This window comes from Gallus gallus, chromosome 6, assembly GCF_016699485.2.
Source record: "Gallus gallus isolate bGalGal1 chromosome 6, bGalGal1.mat.broiler.GRCg7b, whole genome shotgun sequence".
NCBI lineage: Eukaryota > Metazoa > Chordata > Aves > Galliformes > Phasianidae > Gallus > Gallus gallus.
Window position 1 is genome coordinate 32,099,237 of NC_052537.1, and position 19,281 is coordinate 32,118,517.

The window sequence follows — 19,281 nt, forward strand, 5'->3', positions numbered from 1 at the left end:
ATTTAGCAAATAACTTGCAATAACTTATTTTTGATGCCTGATTTAATCCCGTGTATTACATGCTGTTTGTTGACAAACAACAGAGAAGCAAGCCTGTAATTTCAAGAGGAAGCCATCAGAAACATAAACATCTACAAGACCAGGAATCCTGCTATGAGTTTGCTGCCTGGCCTTGCAACCTTGCAATATGTGCTGCAATCTGCTTAATTAAGCCTTTAGATACAAGCAGCAAATAAATAAAGCTGGAATGGTAGGAGCAAAGTAATACTTAAGTTCACCGGTCTGGTTCCAAAGGTAATACTGGACCTGCTCACAAGTCAAAGATACAGTTAATTTGTAATAATGACGATAGAACAAATTTTCCAGGAAACTGAAACTTTGCTCTTAATAGGTTCTGTTCCTGTAAAGATCTGGTTGTCATAAAACATTGGATAAGAAGCCAGGTACAACTTGGATCATGACTGTTAAACTACATTTCGTAATCATCCGCTGTTTGGACAGGCTGGCCTTGGGAGCCTCACCCTTCCACGGGTGTAGGGTATAAATTCTGATGCTCTGCTTCATTGGCACCTCTTGTGCAAGATGGGTACAAACAAGATCCTGCTTTTCCTCTTAAGCGCAGCAATTCTGGATGCCACCTCAGGTAAACTACTTAAAATCTTCTAAAACATTCGTACGAAAAGGTAGAGAAGAGGGGATAGCTTACTCCTCTTTGCCAATTCCATACACGTAACTCACATGCTGATGTAATCAACTTTGTTCAAAGATTATATGTAAAACAGACTACAATTAGACAGCATTATGTTTTCTTATTAAAAATACAAACCAATCAACTTTGTGATTAACTATTATTTGCATTGAAGTAAATGTAGTGCAATGAACCAGTGTTGTTTTGACTTCTACGCTAGTGTCCTGTAGCATAGATTAAAACAAACAAACAAAAAATAGTATCATGAAAATATAAATGAAAGACTTTATTTGTAAAAATCCATGTATACTAGTATGAAATTAAGGAGGAATGTAGTTTCTTGCCTGTAATTCATACATGCTTTAAAAGACTTCAAAGTTAAACTTGCAGATGCACGTGGAGCAACACAATGCTTTATATGATGTAATGGAAACCAAGTAGTAAGATACAGCTGCAATCATATATAGTATCCCGAAGTCTCAGGGACATGTATTTGCCTCCCACTTTTGCCCTTGAGGCTTTCATTCACATGGAAAGAAAACCTGGAGACAATAAAAGCCCAACTGGCACATTTACACTTACAAATCACAACCATGTTCAGGTAGGTTGGGCTTTATGAGAAACCAATATTTAGTATTACTGAGGACTTTATGAATACTGCTGATATTTCACAGGAACGAATACTCCAATATGCAATAACATACCTGACAGCCTCTCAGTTTGCATTGACAAAAAGTCTTCTCTGTGTCAATTTAAGCCATGCCTTCTAGGTCATCGTCATCTTTCTCTATCCACCCAAAAATTCACATGACATGGGATGTGCAGCTGCACCTCCCCTGACTGTAGAGTGATAAGCATTCCTTTTGACAGTAGGACTGCACCTTGATTAATGCACCACAAACTAGGCTTGGCCTTCTGGAAGCCAAAGCATAGTGATGAATTACGCTGAGCTTTCCATCCACCAAAACTCCAAACATCATTTTCTACAAGCACGAGAGACACAGAAGAGAATTATGGGAGAGGAGAGTCATGGAAAAGGAGGAGTCTAATTCAGCTGAGGGTGCTGGGAGCAAATGTGGTGCACTCCTCCATCCCAGTGTATCTTACCTGGTTCTTTCTCTTCCTCCCACAACAGAAACAACAACTGAATACCCATGGAGAACTGCACGTGAGTCTGCACATTCCACGTTCCCTTCCTGTGCTTTGCTTTGGGGTTACAGGAGTTAACAGCCCAGATACACAGTCTGAGGCCACCTGATGGACCTGGTGTGGGTGGGCCAGTGGATGTTGTTGGTCTGCCCCTGTTGGAGGGCAGGGCATGGTGCTGCCAGAAATGTCTCCGGGGCTGAGTTTCACCTTGCCTGCAGTTATGGGGAGCACAAAGCTGTGGGGTATGTTTTTCCAAGTCTAGATTCAACCACATATGCCTCAGTGAAGATTCCTTCTCTCCCACTCTCGACAGCTGCAGCAGACAGTGAAAGAGATAACTCATATATCTGAGAGCGCTATCCAACTGGTTATTCAGCACTGATGGGCCTGGGGCCATGACCACTTCCCTGGGGGCCACTTGCAGTGCCCTGCCCACCTGTCTGTGCACAGCTGTTCCCCGTACCCACACCAATCCTCCTGAGGCAGCTTTAAGCCATTCCCCTTTATCCGTCACGAGGAAGGTGCAGACAGCAACCACATCCCTTCTTAGGATCCTGCTCCCTAGGCTGAACGGTCCAGGTGACCTCTGCCACCCCTCATAAATTGTGCCATCTAATCAATTTTTCCATCATTTCACTCACTCTTCTTTGACACACTCTAAATGTTTCATATTCTTGCTCTGTAGAGCTCAAAAGCACACAGAGTATTTGGGGTGCAGCCCCTAATCTGTAGAGTGCAGGGGGGACTGGTGTTGCCTGGCCGACTGAGCTGGGCTTAAAGTGGCGCCAAATAGGCTTGGCCCTCTGCTGACCATGGCACATCACAGTTCAGTGATGTGGAGCTTTCCATCCACCTGAACTCCCACATCCTTTCCATGAGGGGCCAGAGAGCCAAGAGAGAACAACAGGAGAGGAGAGTCATGAAAATGCGGAGCCTAAATCAGCTGAGAGTAGCAATCCTCGTGGCCTCAGAGTCGTGGGGTGTTGAAACTGCAGCGTGAACGGAAGGTGTGCGTGCTGCAGTTGTCCTTCCCAAATCCTGGTACAGGCTGACGAATTGGCCCTACTTTGCCTGGCGTGGCGATGTTGTGGAGCCACGTTTGCAGCCTGTGTTTAGCTGTGCTCCTGTGGGAGGTGGCCCTGCCGAGACCCCCATGCATTGCAGCATGACAGGGCAGCAGCGCCATCCCTCATGCTGGGAGCAAACATGGTGCGCTCCTCCATCCCAATGTATCTTAACTGCTTCTTTCTCTTCTTCCCGCAACAGAAGCAACAACTGGATACCCGAGTACCTACCCATGGAGAACTACATGTGAGTCTGCACATTCCACGTTCCCTTCCTGTGCTTTGCTTTGGGGTTGTAGGAGTTAGCAGCCCAGCTACACAGTCTGAGGCCACCGGTGGACCAGGTGTGGGTGGGCCAGAGGATGTTGTTGGACAGCCCGCGTTGGAGGGCAGGGCATGGTGCTGCCAGAAATGTCCCCGGGGCTGAGTTTCACCTTGCCTGCAGTTATGGGGAGCACAAAGCTGTGGGGTATGTTTTTCCAAGTCTAGATTCAACCGCACGTGCCTCACTGGAGATTCCTTCTCTCCCTCTCTCAACAGTTCCCACGTACACAACCACAGATGTCACCAGTCCTACAAGTATGTCTGCATTATTCCTGGTTTTTCTCTTCGCTATTTAGAGCTGTGTTTGTTGCTGTCTGAACACGTGAGCTTTGTCTTTTCCGTGGAATCAGGGAGTCCTCAAAGGTGCAGAGCTGGCAGGGACCCAGAGGGACGATAGAGCCCAAGTGGGGCTCTGCAGCGGACGGTAAAAGAGATAACTCATATATCTGAGAGCGCTGTCCAACTGGTTATTCAGCACTGATGGGCCTGGGGCCATGACAACTTCCCTGGGGGCCACTTGCAGTGCCCTGCCCACCTGTCTGTGCACAGCTGTTCCCCATACCCACACCAATCCTCCTGAGGCAGCTTTAAGCCATTCCCCTTTATCCGTCACGAGGAAGGTGCAGACAGCAACCACATCCCTTCTCAGGATCCTGCTCCCTAGGCTGAACGGTCCAGGTGACCTCTGCCACCCCTCATAAATTGTGCCATCTAATCAATTTTTCCATCATTTCTCTCACCCTTCTTTGGACACACTCTAAATGTTTCACATTCTTGCTCTGTAGAGCTCAAAAGCACACCGAGTATTTGGGGTGCAGCCCCTAATCTGTAGAGTGCAGGGGGACTGGTGTTGCCTGGCCGACTGAGCTGGGCTTAAAGTGGCGCCAAATAGGCTTGGCCCTCTGCTGACCATGGCACATCACAGTTCAGTGATGTGGAGCTTTCCATCCACCTGAACTCCCACATCCTTTCCATGAGGTGCCAGAGACGCAGAAGAGAACAACAGGAGAGGAGAGTCATGGAAATGCGGAGCCTAATTCAGCTGAGAGTAACAATCCTCGTGGCCTCAGAGTCGTGGGGTGTTGAAACTGCAGCGTGAAGGGAAGGTGTGTGCGTGCTGCAGTGTTTTCCCATGTGTTCCTTGTTTCCTCCTTTCCCAGGTGCCTCTCTGAGCTTGGTGAATGGCCGGAACCGGTGTGAGGGGCGCGTAGAGATCTACTCCAATGGGAATCGGGGCACGGTGTGTGATGACGGCTGGGACATCAATGACGCCAATGTTGTGTGCAGGCAGCTGGGATGTGGCTTTGCAGTTTCAGCACTAGGAAATGCCTATTTTGGACAAGGCACTGGCGCAATTTACCTGGACGATGTGCATTGCAAGGGGAATGAGTCGTCCCTCTTTAAGTGCCAGAGCAGTGGCTGGGGTGTGCACAATTGTAACCACTATGAGGATGCCGGCGTTGTCTGCTCAGGTACCGTTGATGTCCTTCCCAAATCCTGGTACAGGCTGACAAATTGGCCCTACTTTGCCTGGCGTGGCGATGTTGTGGAGCCACGTTGGCAGCCTGTGTTTAGCTGTGCTCCTGTGGGAGGTGGCCCTGCCGAGACCCCCATGCATTGCAGTGCATCGCAGCATGACAGGGCAGCAGCGCCATCCCCCATGCTGGGAGCAAACATGGTGCACTCCTCCATCCCAATGTATCTTACCTGCTTCTTTCTCTTCTTCCCGCAACAGAAGCAACAACTGGATACCCGAGTACCTACCCATGGAGAACTACACGTGAGTCTGCACATTCCACGTTCCCTTCCTGTGCTTTGCTTTGGGGTTGTAGGAGTTAGCAGCCCAGCTACACAGTCTGAGGCCACCTGGTGGACCAGGTGTGGGTGGGCCAGAGGATGTTGTTGGACAGCCCACGTTGGAGGGCAGGGCATGGTGCTGCCAGAAATGTCCCCGGGGCTGAGTTTCACCTTGCCTGCAGTTATGGGGAGCACAAAGCTGTGGGGTATGTTTTTCCAAGTCTAGATTCAACCGCACGTGCCTCACTGGAGATTCCTTCTCTCCCTCTCTCAACAGTTCCCACGTACACAACCACAGATGTCACCAGTCCTACAAGTATGTCTGCATTATTCCTGGTTTTTCTCTTCGCTATTTAGAGCTGTGTTTGTTGCTGTCTGAACACGTGAGCTTTGTCTTTTCCGTGGAATCAGGGAGTCCTCAAAGGTGCAGAGCTGGCAGGGACCCAGAGGGACGATAGAGCCCAAGTGGGGCTCTGCAGCGGACGGTAAAAGAGATAACTCATATATCTGAGAGCGCTGTCCAACTGGTTATTCAGCACTGATGGGCCTGGGGCCATGACCACAAGAACAGGAGAGGAGTGTCATGGTAATGCGGAGCCTAATTCAGCTGAGAGTAGCAATCCTCGTGGCCTCAGAGTCGTGGGGTGTTGAAACTGCAGCGTGAAGGGAAGGTGTGTGCGTGCTGCAGTGTTTTCCCATGTGTTCCTTGTTTCCTCCTTTCCCAGGTGCCTCTCTGAGCTTGGTGAATGGCCGGAACCGGTGTGAGGGGCGCGTAGAGATCTACTCCAATGGGAATCGGGGCACGGTGTGTGATGACGGCTGGGACATCAATGACGCCAATGTTGTGTGCAGGCAGCTGGGATGTGGCTTTGCAGTTTCAGCACTAGGAAATGCCTATTTTGGACAAGGCACTGGCGCAATTTACCTGGACGATGTGCATTGCAAGGGGAATGAGTCGTCCCTCTTTAAGTGCCAGAGCAGTGGCTGGGGTGTGCACAATTGTAACCACTATGAGGATGCCGGCGTTGTCTGCTCAGGTACCGTTGATGTCCTTCCCAAATCCTGGTACAGGCTGACAAATTGGCCCTACTTTGCCTGGCGTGGCGATGTTGTGGAGCCACGTTGGCAGCCTGTGTTTAGCTGTGCTCCTGTGGGAGGTGGCCCTGCCGAGACCCCCATGCATTGCAGTGCATCGCAGCATGACAGGGCAGCAGCGCCATCCCCCATGCTGGGAGCAAACATGGTGCACTCCTCCATCCCAATGTATCTTACCTGCTTCTTTCTCTTCTTCCCGCAACAGAAGCAACAACTGGATACCCGAGTACCTACCCATGGAGAACTACACGTGAGTCTGCACATTCCACGTTCCCTTCCTGTGCTTTGCTTTGGGGTTGTAGGAGTTAGCAGCCCAGCTACACAGTCTGAGGCCACCTGGTGGACCAGGTGTGGGTGGGCCAGAGGATGTTGTTGGACAGCCCACGTTGGAGGGCAGGGCATGGTGCTGCCAGAAATGTCCCCGGGGCTGAGTTTCACCTTGCCTGCAGTTATGGGGAGCACAAAGCTGTGGGGTATGTTTTTCCAAGTCTAGATTCAACCGCACGTGCCTCACTGGAGATTCCTTCTCTCCCTCTCTCAACAGTTCCCACGTACACAACCACAGATGTCACCAGTCCTACAAGTATGTCTGCATTATTCCTGGTTTTTCTCTTCGCTATTTAGAGCTGTGTTTGTTGCTGTCTGAACACGTGAGCTTTGTCTTTTCCGTGGAATCAGGGAGTCCTCAAAGGTGCAGAGCTGGCAGGGACCCAGAGGGACGATAGAGCCCAAGTGGGGCTCTGCAGCGGACGGTAAAAGAGATAACTCATATATCTGAGAGCGCTGTCCAACTGGTTATTCAGCACTGATGGGCCTGGGGCCATGACCACAAGAACAGGAGAGGAGTGTCATGGTAATGCGGAGCCTAATTCAGCTGAGAGTAGCAATCCTCGTGGCCTCAGAGTCGTGGGGTGTTGAAACTGCAGCGTGAAGGGAAGGTGTGTGCGTGCTGCAGTGTTTTCCCATGTGTTCCTTGTTTCCTCCTTTCCCAGGTGCCTCTCTGAGCTTGGTGAATGGCCGGAACCGGTGTGAGGGGCGCGTAGAGATCTACTCCAATGGGAATCGGGGCACGGTGTGTGATGACGGCTGGGACATCAATGACGCCAATGTTGTGTGCAGGCAGCTGGGATGTGGCTTTGCAGTTTCAGCACTAGGAAATGCCTATTTTGGACAAGGCACTGGCACAATTTACCTGGACGATGTGCATTGCAAGGGGAATGAGTCGTCCCTCTTTAAGTGCCAGAGCAGTGGCTGGGGTGTGCACAATTGTAACCACTATGAGGATGCCGGCGTTGTCTGCTCAGGTACCGTTGATGTCCTTCCCAAATCCTGGTACAGGCTGACAAATTGGCCCTACTTTGCCTGGCGTGGCGATGTTGTGGAGCCACGTTGGCAGCCTGTGTTTAGCTGTGCTCCTGTGGGAGGTGGCCCTGCCGAGACCCCCATGCATTGCAGTGCATCGCAGCATGACAGGGCAGCAGCGCCATCCCCCATGCTGGGAGCAAACATGGTGCACTCCTCCATCCCAATGTATCTTACCTGCTTCTTTCTCTTCTTCCCGCAACAGAAGCAACAACTGGATACCCGAGTACCTACCCATGGAGAACTACACGTGAGTCTGCACATTCCACGTTCCCTTCCTGTGCTTTGCTTTGGGGTTGTAGGAGTTAGCAGCCCAGCTACACAGTCTGAGGCCACCTGGTGGACCAGGTGTGGGTGGGCCAGAGGATGTTGTTGGACAGCCCACGTTGGAGGGCAGGGCATGGTGCTGCCAGAAATGTCCCCGGGGCTGAGTTTCACCTTGCCTGCAGTTATGGGGAGCACAAAGCTGTGGGGTATGTTTTTCCAAGTCTAGATTCAACCGCACGTGCCTCACTGGAGATTCCTTCTCTCCCTCTCTCAACAGTTCCCACGTACACAACCACAGATGTCACCAGTCCTACAAGTATGTCTGCATTATTCCTGGTTTTTCTCTTCGCTATTTAGAGCTGTGTTTGTTGCTGTCTGAACACGTGAGCTTTGTCTTTTCCGTGGAATCAGGGAGTCCTCAAAGGTGCAGAGCTGGCAGGGACCCAGAGGGACGATAGAGCCCAAGTGGGGCTCTGCAGCGGACGGTAAAAGAGATAACTCATATATCTGAGAGCGCTGTCCAACTGGTTATTCAGCACTGATGGGCCTGGGGCCATGACCACAAGAACAGGAGAGGAGTGTCATGGAAATGCGGAGCCTAATTCAGCTGAGAGTAGCAATCCTCGTGGCCTCAGAGTCGTGGGGTGTTGAAACTGCAGCGTGAAGGGAAGGTGTGTGCGTGCTGCAGTGTTTTCCCATGTGTTCCTTGTTTCCTCCTTTCCCAGGTGCCTCTCTGAGCTTGGTGAATGGCCGGAACCGGTGTGAGGGGCGCGTAGAGATCTACTCCAATGGGAATCGGGGCACGGTGTGTGATGACGGCTGGGACATCAATGACGCCAATGTTGTGTGCAGGCAGCTGGGATGTGGCTTTGCAGTTTCAGCACTAGGAAATGCCTATTTTGGACAAGGCACTGGCGCAATTTACCTGGACGATGTGCATTGCAAGGGGAATGAGTCGTCCCTCTTTAAGTGCCAGAGCAGTGGCTGGGGTGTGCACAATTGTAACCACTATGAGGATGCCGGCGTTGTCTGCTCAGGTACCGTTGATGTCCTTCCCAAATCCTGGTACAGGCTGACAAATTGGCCCTACTTTGCCTGGCGTGGCGATGTTGTGGAGCCACGTTGGCAGCCTGTGTTTAGCTGTGCTCCTGTGGGAGGTGGCCCTGCCGAGACCCCCATGCATTGCAGTGCATCGCAGCATGACATGGCAGCAGCGCCATCCCCCATGCTGGGAGCAAACATGGTGCACTCCTCCATCCCAATGTATCTTACCTGCTTCTTTCTCTTCTTCCCGCAACAGAAGCAACAACTGGATACCCGAGTACCTACCCATGGAGAACTACACGTGAGTCTGCACATTCCACGTTCCCTTCCTGTGCTTTGCTTTGGGGTTGTAGGAGTTAGCAGCCCAGCTACACAGTCTGAGGCCACCTGGTGGACCAGGTGTGGGTGGGCCAGAGGATGTTGTTGGACAGCCCACGTTGGAGGGCAGGGCATGGTGCTGCCAGAAATGTCCCCGGGGCTGAGTTTCACCTTGCCTGCAGTTATGGGGAGCACAAAGCTGTGGGGTATGTTTTTCCAAGTCTAGATTCAACCGCACGTGCCTCACTGGAGATTCCTTCTCTCCCTCTCTCAACAGTTCCCACGTACACAACCACAGATGTCACCAGTCCTACAAGTATGTCTGCATTATTCCTGGTTTTTCTCTTCGCTATTTAGAGCTGTGTTTGTTGCTGTCTGAACACGTGAGCTTTGTCTTTTCCGTGGAATCAGGGAGTCCTCAAAGGTGCAGAGCTGGCAGGGACCCAGAGGGACGATAGAGCCCAAGTGGGGCTCTGCAGCGGACGGTAAAAGAGATAACTCATATATCTGAGAGCGCTGTCCAACTGGTTATTCAGCACTGATGGGCCTGGGGCCATGACCACAAGAACAGGAGAGGAGTGTCATGGAAATGCGGAGCCTAATTCAGCTGAGAGTAGCAATCCTCGTGGCCTCAGAGTCGTGGGGTGTTGAAACTGCAGCGTGAAGGGAAGGTGTGTGCGTGCTGCAGTGTTTTCCCATGTGTTCCTTGTTTCCTCCTTTCCCAGGTGCCTCTCTGAGCTTGGTGAATGGCCGGAACCGGTGTGAGGGGCGCGTAGAGATCTACTCCAATGGGAATCGGGGCACAGTGTGTGATGACGGCTGGGACATCAATGACGCCAATGTTGTGTGCAGGCAGCTGGGATGTGGCTTTGCAGTTTCAGCACTAGGAAATGCCTATTTTGGACAAGGCACTGGCGCAATTTACCTGGACGATGTGCATTGCAAGGGGAATGAGTCGTCCCTCTTTAAGTGCCAGAGCAGTGGCTGGGGTGTGCACAATTGTAACCACTATGAGGATGCCGGCGTTGTCTGCTCAGGTACCGTTGATGTCCTTCCCAAATCCTGGTACAGGCTGACAAATTGGCCCTACTTTGCCTGGCGTGGCGATGTTGTGGAGCCACGTTGGCAGCCTGTGTTTAGCTGTGCTCCTGTGGGAGGTGGCCCTGCCGAGACCCCCATGCATTGCAGTGCATCGCAGCATGACATGGCAGCAGCGCCATCCCCCATGCTGGGAGCAAACATGGTGCACTCCTCCATCCCAATGTATCTTACCTGCTTCTTTCTCTTCTTCCCGCAACAGAAGCAACAACTGGATACCCGAGTACCTACCCATGGAGAACTACACGTGAGTCTGCACATTCCACGTTCCCTTCCTGTGCTTTGCTTTGGGGTTGTAGGAGTTAGCAGCCCAGCTACACAGTCTGAGGCCACCTGGTGGACCAGGTGTGGGTGGGCCAGAGGATGTTGTTGGACAGCCCACGTTGGAGGGCAGGGCATGGTGCTGCCAGAAATGTCCCCGGGGCTGAGTTTCACCTTGCCTGCAGTTATGGGGAGCACAAAGCTGTGGGGTATGTTTTTCCAAGTCTAGATTCAACCGCACGTGCCTCACTGGAGATTCCTTCTCTCCCTCTCTCAACAGTTCCCACGTACACAACCACAGATGTCACCAGTCCTACAAGTATGTCTGCATTATTCCTGGTTTTTCTCTTCGCTATTTAGAGCTGTGTTTGTTGCTGTCTGAACACGTGAGCTTTGTCTTTTCCGTGGAATCAGGGAGTCCTCAAAGGTGCAGAGCTGGCAGGGACCCAGAGGGACGATAGAGCCCAAGTGGGGCTCTGCAGCGGACGGTAAAAGAGATAACTCATATATCTGAGAGCGCTGTCCAACTGGTTATTCAGCACTGATGGGCCTGGGGCCATGACCACTTCCCTGGGGGCCACTTGCTGTGCCCTGCCCGCCTGTCTGTGCACAGCTGTTCCCAGTACCCACACCAATCCTCCTCAGGCAGCTTTAAGCCATTCCCCTTTATCCGTCACGAGGAAGGTGCAGACAGCAACCACATCCCTTCTCAGGATCCTGCTCCCTAGGCTGAACGGTCCAGGTGACCTCTGCCACCCCTCATAAATTGTGCCATCTAATCAACTTTTCCATCATTTTTCTCCCCCTTTTTTGGACACACTCTAAATGTTTCACATTCTTGCTCTGTAGAGCTCAAAAGCACACCGAGTATTTGGGGTGCAGCCCCAAATCTGTAGAGTGCAGGGGGACTGGTGTTGCCTGGCCAACTGATCTGGGCTTAAAGCGGCGCCAAATAGGCTTGGCCCTCTGCTGACCATGGCACATCACAGTTCAGTGATGTGGAGCTTTCCATCCACCTGAACTCCCACATCCTTTCCATGAGGTGCCAGAGACGCAGAAAAGAACAACAGGAGAGGAGAGTCATGGAAATGCGGAGCCTAATTCAGCTGAGAGTAGCAATCCTCGTGGCCTCAGAGTCGTGGGGTGTTGAAACTGCAGCGTGAAGGGAAGGTGTGTGCGTGCTGCAGTGTTTTCCCATGTGTTCCTTGTTTCCTCCTTTCCCAGGTGCCTCTCTGAGCTTGGTGAATGGCCGGAACCGGTGTGAGGGGCGCGTAGAGATCTACTCCAATGGGAATCGGGGCACGGTGTGTGATGACGGCTGGGACATCAATGACGCCAATGTTGTGTGCAGGCAGCTGGGATGTGGCTTTGCAGTTTCAGCGCTAGGAAATGCCTATTTTGGACAAGGCACTGGCGCAATTTACCTGGACGATGTGCATTGCAAGGGGAATGAGTCGTCCCTCTTTAAGTGCCAGAGCAGTGGCTGGGGTGTGCACAATTGTAACCACTATGAGGATGCCGGCGTTGTCTGCTCAGGTACCGTTGATGTCCTTCCCAAATCCTGGTACAGGCTGACAAATTGGCCCTACTTTGCCTGGCGTGGCGACGTTGTGGAGCCACGTTGGCAGCCTGTGTTTAGCTGTGCTCCTGTGGGAGGTGGCCCTGCCGAGACCCCCATGCTGTGCAGTGCATCGCAGCATGACAGGGCAGCAGCGCCATCCCCCATGCTGGGAGCAAACGTGGTGCGCTCCTCCATCCCAATGTATCTTACCTGCTTCTTTCTCTTCCTCCCTGAACAGGTGCTTATACTTCAACCACTGTTCCTACTACACCATCAAGCACACCTGGTATGTATGTGATTTTCAGGTTTTTTTTTCTTATTTTTTATGTGTTGTTGTTTATTTTTATGTCTCAATATTTTGTCTTTATTACTCTTTAATAAACTCTGAAGTTTCCACATCTACTTACTTGTCAAATCCTTCTTTTTACTCTTCCATAACTCTGATTGTCGTGTTTGTATATATATATATTGGTTTCTGTCAGTTTTCTGATCTTTTAGATTATTTATGTCATTTTAGCTAGTGCCTGTTCCTTTCTCTCATGCACGTTTATGCCTTAAGCTTGCGAAATGCAAATTAGCAGTGAAGGTTCATAGTTCTGTAATGATTACACCTGTAGCCTGGGTAAGAAGAGTATATCCATTCACTTTTTCTGGAAACTTTGCCATCATTTGCTTTGGTATCTGTATATGGATTTGTTGATAAAGAAGTCTAAGTGAATCTCATTTCCATCTCTTTTTTTCAGCGCGAAAATATTTTTGCGGTAGCTTCCTTTCAAATTCATCTGGAACAATTCAGAGTCCTTTTTATCCTTCGAATTATCCAGATAATGCAGATTGCTTGTGGGAAATACAAGTAATGAACAATTATCGCATTATGCTCACATTTGGAAGTATTCGGTAAGTAAATTACTTGTTTCCTGGGTAGTAAGTGGGCCCAAAATCTCAACTTCAAACCGCAGTTCTCAAACGTTTTCCCAGTACTTAAATGTGTTATAAAAAGTACCTTGAAATTGTGTCAGTGCAGTATCTTAGTTTTTTGTTTATTCAGCATTTAAAATACTGAACTTTACCAAATGTGTTTTACCCAATATTCATGTTTTACCTTGTATTCATGTTCCTTTTTCAGTTTGCAAGGTGGATGCCAGTATGACTATATTGAGATCTATGATGGTCCACCAAGTACTTCTCCTCTGCTTGGAAAAATTTGTTCTGGTTATAATATCATGTACACATCCTCCTCAAATATGATGACCGTCAGATTTCGCAGTGACTCTAGATATTCAAACAGAGGGTTTTATGCTGATTATCACTCCTTTCCAGCAGATCAGAACACCGGTAAGTTTCCACTCACTTTATAACATTTCCTTGGCTAAAAGTCTTTTATATCCTGTTGTTATTTGCTGAAGTATTTGTTAATGGTTGTGAACCACTCCCAAAAAAAATGACATTCTTACTTCAGTTTCATAAGTGGTTATTAACTGATCACTTCCAGACAATAATTACTTTTTCATTTTAAAATGACCTTCAAGTATCAAATTGATTCCACTTACAATTTTTTTTATTGATGGCCAGTATAAACTCATCTTTATTCTTATCACCTCATTTTCACTTTTTTTCTATTCTCATGGACAATTTCTTGTAGAATCATAGACAAATTCATTAGAAAGGGTATCTGAATTTTCCCTACTCCAACTACTCCAAGCAGGACTATCACCAGCACCAGATCATGTCCATTATGAATTTATGTAGCAATGAAGGTAAAATTGGACTCAGCTGCATCTCCAGGGGTCTTACTAGCAGAGACTCAGATGTGATCATTTCCCTCTACTCAGCGCTTGTCAGGCAGCAGCCTGAGTACTGTATTCAATTCTTGTCCCTCTAAAGTGATGTAGACAGACTGGAGACATCCACAGATGATCATATAGATGAGCAAAGGGCTGGAGAACTTGCCTTAGGAGGAAAGACTGAAGGAGGTAGGTGGAGGACCTCGTCATAGTATTCCTGTACTAAGAGTGTGGCTACAAAGAGGATGGAAGCTCTTTTCACAAAGGCCACATGGAGGAGATGAGAGGCAACAGGTACAAGTGGCATGCTAAGAAGTCTTGGTAGAAGAAAGAAATTTTTTCAGTGAGAAGAATCAATCTTTAGCATCCCTGTTGTTGGAGTTTCTCAAGATGAGACTGGACAGGATGCTACATAACCTCATCTGTGCTTCCTTATCCCATGAAAGATTGAACCTGATGATGAGTTGCAGTGCTTCTAAATCATCAAAGGATGAAATTTTCATAGCCACCACTTCTCTGAGTGGCCTCTTCCACTGTTGTCCTGCAGTCTAGCAGGGGAATTTTTCTGATGTGTTCTCATAGTCACCCCAGGCACAAATAGTATTTGTAATACTATTTGTATTACATTACATATAACTATATGTAATATAGTATTATTTTATTATTATATAGTATTATATAATATTACATATTACATTACATATTACTATACATATATTGTATAGTAATATCAATATAAGTATTGATAGTGGCCATCAATACTTATGAAATCACCTGCTGTCCCTAGATACTTATCTCTGTCAGAAGCCAGACTCTCCCTGGGATCATTCCTTTCCATGTAATGAACTCATGGTCATGAGGATGGTTTCTAGATCTCCTTCCTAAGCAAGTAGTGTTTCTGCTAACAGTGTACGTTTATCTCTACAACTTCCACGTTAACTTTTGGATGGTTATTTAGGAAAGACTCCCATCTCTTATCATTTTTGTATGAGTGGTGATACGGGATCGAGGTGTCATCAAAATACTACTGTATACTACATAGTATATGTAGTTTTGTTAGGAGAGTAACTGAAGGTCAACTGAAGTTTGTCAGAGATTATTCCTATCTAAGTTTAAGGTGTAAAAATGAAATACCTTCCCTAAATGGTAAAAGCTTTCGAATTTGGTGAAATTTTATCATGTGAACATTATTAATTACATGAATTCACTAATAATTCCTATTTTCTGCCCTAGCCCTCTTTTGCTTCCCAACCCACATGCGTGCAGTTGTAGAGAGAAGCTATCTCCAGTCACAGGGTTACTCTGTGTGGAATGCTAGCTTGTCTGACCCTTCTTGTAGACCAAAAATTACATCAACCCAGGTTATATTCGACATTCCATACAACAGCTGCGGTACCCGTAGACAGGTGAGTGTCAATGTATTTTGGAGATATCTCCAGTTCTGGGCACAGAAACTTAATAGGCAGTTGGAAAACTGTCAAAAATTGCATGGGGCATTGTTGTCTACAAGTATTCAAAACACACCAAAGAAGCATGTCTTTCTGGAGGCTACGGTTAATTAAACATTCCTACTTGTCCTTCTTAGATTTTAAGTAATATCTGTGTTTATTTCAGAGTGATGCTTTAGAGAAGAAAGTGTAGGATAGAGTGAACAATCACATATAGGGTGCTTTGGGTTTTTGAGTATGACACATTCTTTCTGAGTAATACTAGGATCTGACGCATACAGAAGTTTGTACTTCACAGTGTGAACATAACTACATGCAATAATCTTGCACTCACCTAATGTGTCCAACAGAGCAACAATGAGACATTCACATATTCCAACGTGATAAGGGTATTTGCTTCTGATTCCATCATCAAGAGGAAAAAGGACCTTCACTTGCATGTGAACTGCAAAATGCTCCAGAAGACCTGGGTACAAGCAATGTACATTGCTAACGACAGTGGTGTTACTGATATTGATGAAACCCAATATGGCAGATACCAAGTGGACTTTGCATTCTACAATTCCTCCTCTTTCCTTCTGCCAGTATATGACTCTCCTTACTATGTTGACCTGAATCAGAATTTGTTCCTTCAAGCTTCTCTTCGCAGCAATGACTCCAATCTTGTGCTGTTTGTGGATACGTGTGTGGCATCACCTGATCCTAACGATTTTACAACACTGACCTATGACTTGATCAGAAGTGGGTAAGAACTTTCTTAGGAATGATTTTGAAAGTATCTGGATACAGAGATCTTAAAGTGAGTCATTTATGGAAGATAAAATTTAGGACCAGTGTGCGGTGGTTGCCATTCTCAATACAAATATACTTTTAAGAAATACTTTCTGCCGTAGCCTAAATAAAATTAAATATGACAATTGAAATCCCATTGACAAGTAGCAGTCAGGCTCCAATTTCACTCCAGGAAGCAGTGTGGAAACAGAGGTCTGAACTGCTTCTGACATAGATGAATGAAATATAGCGATGTCAGTGGCACTTTGTTTCTGTACACCAGAATCAAAGTTTTGTAAGTACTGTTTTCTTGATCTGATACAAAATTTGCCTTCTAATTTGAAATGGAATATTTGTAGTCTCTTGTAAGTAATGCTAAATGGACAAAGAGCTAGAAGCATAAAAGCATTGCTCTTAGTGTCCCATTTTCTTCCAGGAAATCAAAATTCTTGCTAATTTATTTCCCTTCAGTGCTTAGTGGGATTTGAATCTTTCTACCTCCTGAGAAGGTGTTGTTATTGGTAACCTTAGCAAAGTAGGAATCAAGTAACCAACCATTAGGCTGGAAGTCTATTGCTTGTAAGAGGCTAGGGAAGTGACCTAGTGCCTCCTGCATGTGAGATGAGTGTCCTCCCTTTTACATGTTACATAAATATGAGAATTATTTTCTTCTTGATGAGATTTCTTTTGATTCTACTAGTAAAAATACTAATTCATTAAGCAGAAACAGAAAGAACACTCAGGACATGGGCCAAATAGACTCTGGTCTTTTTCCAATTAATTTTTATTCATTTGACATGTAACAGTGTCAAAAAAAAAAAAAAAAAAAGTGTATTTGCTGAAGGTAAAATCAGTAATATCCTCTTATAAATATCATAGGTGTTGGGATATCATTGCAGTATAAAATAGACCGTGAGAACCCTGGGATCCTTGTGAGGAAAATGAGCCTCACATCTAATGAATCTAATCTGTTAATTTTCTCTCTCTCTAGGTGTGCTAAAGACCCTACCTACTCTTCTTACTACTCACCATATCCAAGTGTCAGTCGGTTTGCATTTAATGCATTCTCCTTTGTTAACCGCTACCCATCAGTCTACCTGCAGTGTGAGCTGGTGGTGTGCAGGTATGGAGACTATTCTTCCCGCTGCTACCAAGGCTGTGTGAGCAGGTTCAGGAGGAGTGCAGGATCTTCCCAGGGAAAAGTGAGTGTTGTCATCGGACCTGTTCAACTTCAGGAGACTCCCCCTGAGAAGAGGAGTGCCGGTGAGTGCAAACTTCCACTTTTATTCAAAGTAGGGCTCTGTATATTGCTGTGTGTTTGCATATCAGTTCATAAACCCAGTTCTGAAATATTCCTTTGCTAGCTCATTCACAACCCTACTATAATTCTTAAGACTATTTTTTGATTGTACGTAAAGTTGTTTTATAGTATTTACGCACAATTTCCTTTTTATTATACTTAGACCAACTATTCTGCATGTGTCAAGTAGCAATTGTTTTAGTTCTGCTAGAAGAGAATTGAGATGTAGCCCATCTACCTACTGGATTTGTATTAGATTTTCAGTGTTTTCTCTGCCTGATTGGCATATCTCTTATTTATTAGAAACCATGTTGTAGGTCCCCTTGAAAATGTTTCCCTGTGCCCTATAAATGGTGTCTCCACTGTTAGGAAATAGCATCTTATGGTCTTGGAGTGTAATTTTTAGAAGTTCATAGAATCACTTGAGTTGGAAGGGACCCTTATAGCCATCTTATCCAACTCCCTGAAAGGACAACTGCAGCTCAATCATTCTTAGCTACTTTTTAAGTTCTTGCCATAATCTTTGCTTGTTTGATATGGACACAGACTCATTTCTTAAACAACACGTGATAATCTGTTTTTCGTTCAGATCCGTATTGCAGATCTGATCAGATCCATTTTATATAAATTCCTCTTTACCTTTGAAACAAATGAGCTCAGCAAACAAATGTAAGCTCCTCTCTTTCTCTCTCATGCACAGAGCTGGCCTCCAACACCCAGGTGAGAGGGGATCTCGAGAGCCCCGTGCCTGCTGCCAGCTCCCATATTCCTCTGGCTGTGACCGTCGCTGTGCTGGCAGCTGCCATCCTCACAGTGGGAGGACTTCTTCTGAAGCGCAAACTGCAAGAACCGATCCCCTACCAGATTATGTGAGAGGTGACCAAGAGTCTGCAGGTGGAGGGTGCAATTCGGATGTTTCAGAGCATTTCAACTGAGCTCCTGCTTTGATGTTGTGTCTCAGGAGACTGAATTTGGTGGCTTGGGAAAGAAGAACTGATTTCTTTTGCCATTGCTTACATATAGATAGAACACTTGTGTGGTGGTCTACTGATATTAGGTACTCTAGAGAGTAGCCCAAGAAAAATATTTCTTTTAGAGAAAAGCATCTCAATAATCAGCCATAAAATAAAATACACAGATATTGCACATAAGGAATTGTTCCTGTACAATGTTACTTTATTGGGGAGACATGGTTCTTCACATTTGTATGTTCCTCTGAGAAAATGTAGGCTATTAATAAATATTTGCATTGAAGATAAATACAATCAAACCTGTTATGTGTGTAATTAAAAAACACAGGGGAGGAAGCATTTGTAGAGCAATATTTCTTTTTTTTTTTTTTTTGTACTTGCAAATACACTGCCTGTGTGTCTGAGCTTACTGCCAACACATTATCAGATTGAAGGACATGGTTTCTGAGAAAGTGACTTTGCCAAGGAGTGATCTGTACTCTTGTTATTACGCATTTTTAAACATGTAGTGGCAAGGGGAATGTACGTAAGTTGCCATAAGGAAGTGTGACCAGCCTCATATCCCCGTGTGAAAATAAGATAATAACAATATTAATAAAGGAAGAACCTGTTAGGAAGAACTCACTTACTACAGGTGAAAAGATCATTGGTATTTGCTTGTGAAATCCTTCTCTTTAGGCTTTCTGGTTTTCTAGCAAGCAGTGACAGAGGAAAGCTTGTTAGGAACAGCATGACGTACTACCTGTGAGGTAAGCCAGAGACAAAGTAGTGATGTATATTCAAGACTACATCTTGTCCTGGTGAGGAGGATAAGAGTAGACAGAAATAGTCATTACAGCCTGTAGTATTTCTTCTTGCCTTTTCTAGGTGACCCCAGGCATCTTCTCACCTCCCCGTGCTGTAGAGAAGGGACCTAACAAGGATGGACTGCCAATGCCCACAGAGAATGGAAATGAATTTTGTTACCCACACATGAGGA

The 19,281-nt window shown here is 46.7% G+C and overlaps 1 protein-coding gene across 3 annotated transcripts; it reads left to right on the plus strand.

Annotated features, from left to right (window-relative positions):
* The first annotated feature begins 575 nt into the window (after positions 1–575).
* Positions 576–18,591, plus strand: LOC101750892 (deleted in malignant brain tumors 1 protein-like). 3 transcript variants are annotated; one of them, XM_040702913.2, is made up of 27 exons: positions 576–643; positions 1,824–1,856; positions 3,104–3,148; positions 3,442–3,480; positions 4,386–4,697; positions 4,961–5,005; positions 5,300–5,338; positions 5,748–6,059; positions 6,323–6,367; positions 6,662–6,700; positions 7,110–7,421; positions 7,685–7,729; positions 8,024–8,062; positions 8,472–8,783; positions 9,047–9,091; positions 9,386–9,424; positions 9,834–10,145; positions 10,409–10,453; positions 10,748–10,786; positions 11,692–12,003; positions 12,267–12,314; positions 12,772–12,925; positions 13,155–13,363; positions 15,046–15,218; positions 15,611–16,005; positions 17,023–17,294; positions 18,032–18,591. In XM_040702913.2, the coding sequence occupies exons 1-27, from the start codon at positions 583–585 to the stop codon at positions 18,202–18,204; spliced, it is 3,894 nt and encodes a 1,297-aa protein (XP_040558847.1). In that variant the 5' UTR covers positions 576–582; the 3' UTR covers positions 18,205–18,591. The 3 variants fall into 3 exon arrangements, with proteins under 3 accessions (XP_040558847.1, XP_040558849.1, XP_040558848.1); XM_040702915.2 differs by lacking the exons at positions 10,409–10,453; positions 10,748–10,786; positions 11,692–12,003; XM_040702914.2 differs by lacking the exons at positions 3,104–3,148; positions 3,442–3,480; positions 4,386–4,697.
* The last annotated feature ends 690 nt before the right edge of the window (positions 18,592–19,281 follow it).